This window comes from Coccidioides posadasii, chromosome 4, assembly GCF_018416015.2.
Source record: "Coccidioides posadasii str. Silveira chromosome 4, complete sequence".
Lineage (NCBI taxonomy): Eukaryota > Fungi > Ascomycota > Eurotiomycetes > Onygenales > Onygenaceae > Coccidioides > Coccidioides posadasii.
Genome location: NC_089410.1, coordinates 2033042 through 2035033, shown reverse-complemented (window position 1 = coordinate 2035033; position 1992 = coordinate 2033042). Strand labels below are relative to the sequence as shown.

The following is a 1992-nucleotide window of genomic DNA, read 5'->3' as shown; positions in this document are numbered from 1 at the left end:
CACCGCGCCTGTATGTGTGTGTGTGTGTGAGTGTGTGAGAGCGCTTTTGAGCCCCGGAGCCGGCAGGAGGACGTGCTGTGCTCGAATTGACATCCACTCCATTCCCGCTGAAGAATAACTAGTCAACGGCGTGGTGTGATCCCCTCGAGATTGCCCCGTCCTGATACATTACGGGAGCAAGAATTTCAGGCCAGCCATGCTCTTGTCACGGTATACCCTTTTCTGGACGTTGTCCGCCGCGCTGAGCGGATACGCCAGTGCCGCTGGAGAAGTATTGAAACGACAGGATTCAGTCGGATGTGAGACCATCCTAGAGCTTCCAATGTTGCTCAAAACGGAATGATGTTGCTAACGATACTACTGCCTCCTTCGACCGACTTTAAGTGTCTGCTACGACCGAATTACCATCTACTACGGCCACCGCTGATGCCTCCGTGTCTGCGCTCACTTCAGAGGCAGTAGAGACCTCAACCGCTACGGTACCACCCCCCACGCAGGACGCTTCTCCTCCAGAGCCCACGGATAGCGACGTGGAGGCATGCCATGCCGACGAAGGCAGCCCAGGCTACCCGTTCTGCAAGCCGCATGTCGGCCAGGAGCTCTATGTTGACGATGTTCCACATCCAGGTAATGCCAAACAAAGATAATAACTGTGCTTTCTTTGAGCAGTGCTGACTCGATATTGGGGGGGTTAAAACCACAGTAACATGGGACGTCGATGCATTCGGAATCAATTCCACCGTCATCATCACCCTCGAATTCGTAAACGTCTCGGAAAGCGAGAGCAAACTGGCCTACACCTCCGAGCCCAGACCCAACAAGATCGGCTTCGTAGATATCAAGATGGACAAGTCCTGGCTCCGAGACAAGCCGCGCAACAACCTGACCCTGCACCTTATCAACTTCGTCGCGAACAACGAAGAGCACCGCACCGTGAAGATCGGACCCACATTCTCCTTGACCAAGAAGCCGGTCCAGCACTACCCGCCGCCTCCGCCGTCCAAGCCCAATAAGCTGGGCCTGATGGTCGGCCTGCCCGTCGCCCTGGTTGTCGTCTTCTTCATCGCCTGCGGCCTGTGCATCGGTATGCGCAAACACCGTCGTATCGGGCTGGGTAGCATCATGGGCCGTCGAAGCAAGGGCTACGGGGGAGCGAAGTCGAGAATAGAGAGGCTAGGAGGACGCGGTAGACGTCGAGATCGATCCGTCCGGCTCGACGACCTGGAAGATGTGGATCGGTACACTGATGACCCGCAGGGAAGGGCTGAGATGGACCGGTTCAACGATATGGAGAGGAATCAGGGGAATGCGTTCAAGACCGATCTTGCACGGATGAAGACCTGGAGATAAGGGGGTTAATTTATATTTTTCCCTAGAGAGGGCCCTACTCCTACTCCAATTCCTGCTTGGATGAAGGCTCTTCATGCCGTGGTGTTTCCTTTGGTAAGATGGCCGGCCTGTTGGGTTACTGTGGCTTCTTTTTTCCGTCACATTTAGGAATAACAGAGGGGTCTTCATGCCCCATGACTACCCTCTGGTATTGGTAGTTTGGTGGATGCTGCCATTACATGCGGGAAACATTCTTCTCAATTGTATGATATTAGCTATTATGGATTTATTGTACACTTCTTTTGCGGGAACATGTATATACTATGGGGGAAGTAAAAAAAATGATATGATGGGTCGGGGTCGGGGTCAGTTGGGAAAATAAAAGGGGAGGCTAATTAAATAGAATAGGATACTTTTGTGATGCCCTGATTGCAATCTTGGACGCAAACTACCATAAGAGGGAGAAAAAAGCATTGGGCTTGGGTCCGGGAGTATATTAATTACCCAAGCCCAATTCTTTTTTATATCATATCCCTTTCCATTTCGGTCTTCCGCCTCTGCACGGGAATCCATGGGCTAGCTCTCTTCAGCAGTGAAGTTCGGAGTATATGAGCTTTGTATGGAGTAAATTCCTGCAAGAGCAATCCAAATATAACTACATCG

At 51.9% G+C, this 1992-nt stretch overlaps 1 protein-coding gene across 1 annotated transcript; it reads left to right on the top strand.

The window, feature by feature from the left end:
- On the top strand, positions 1–1777 carry D8B26_007501 (uncharacterized protein). The gene is made up of 3 exons (XM_003067024.2): positions 1–299; positions 385–627; positions 704–1777. Exons 1-3 carry the CDS (start codon positions 197–199, stop codon positions 1348–1350), a joined length of 993 nt encoding a protein of 330 aa, XP_003067070.1. The 5' UTR covers positions 1–196; the 3' UTR covers positions 1351–1777.
- The last annotated feature ends 215 nt before the right edge of the window (positions 1778–1992 follow it).

What these genes read in the sequence shown, in the direction of transcription:
- D8B26_007501 (XM_003067024.2), top strand. Translation starts at nt 197, where the DNA reads ATGCTCTTGTCACGGTATACCCTTTTCTGGACGTTGTCCGCCGCGCTG. An exon ending in ACGACAGGATTCAGTCGGAT is followed by an intron (nt 300 to 384) that starts GTGAGACCATCC and finishes ACCGACTTTAAG; the next exon opens with TGTCTGCTACGACCGAATTA. An exon ending in TGACGATGTTCCACATCCAG is followed by an intron (nt 628 to 703) that starts GTAATGCCAAAC and finishes TTAAAACCACAG; the next exon opens with TAACATGGGACGTCGATGCA.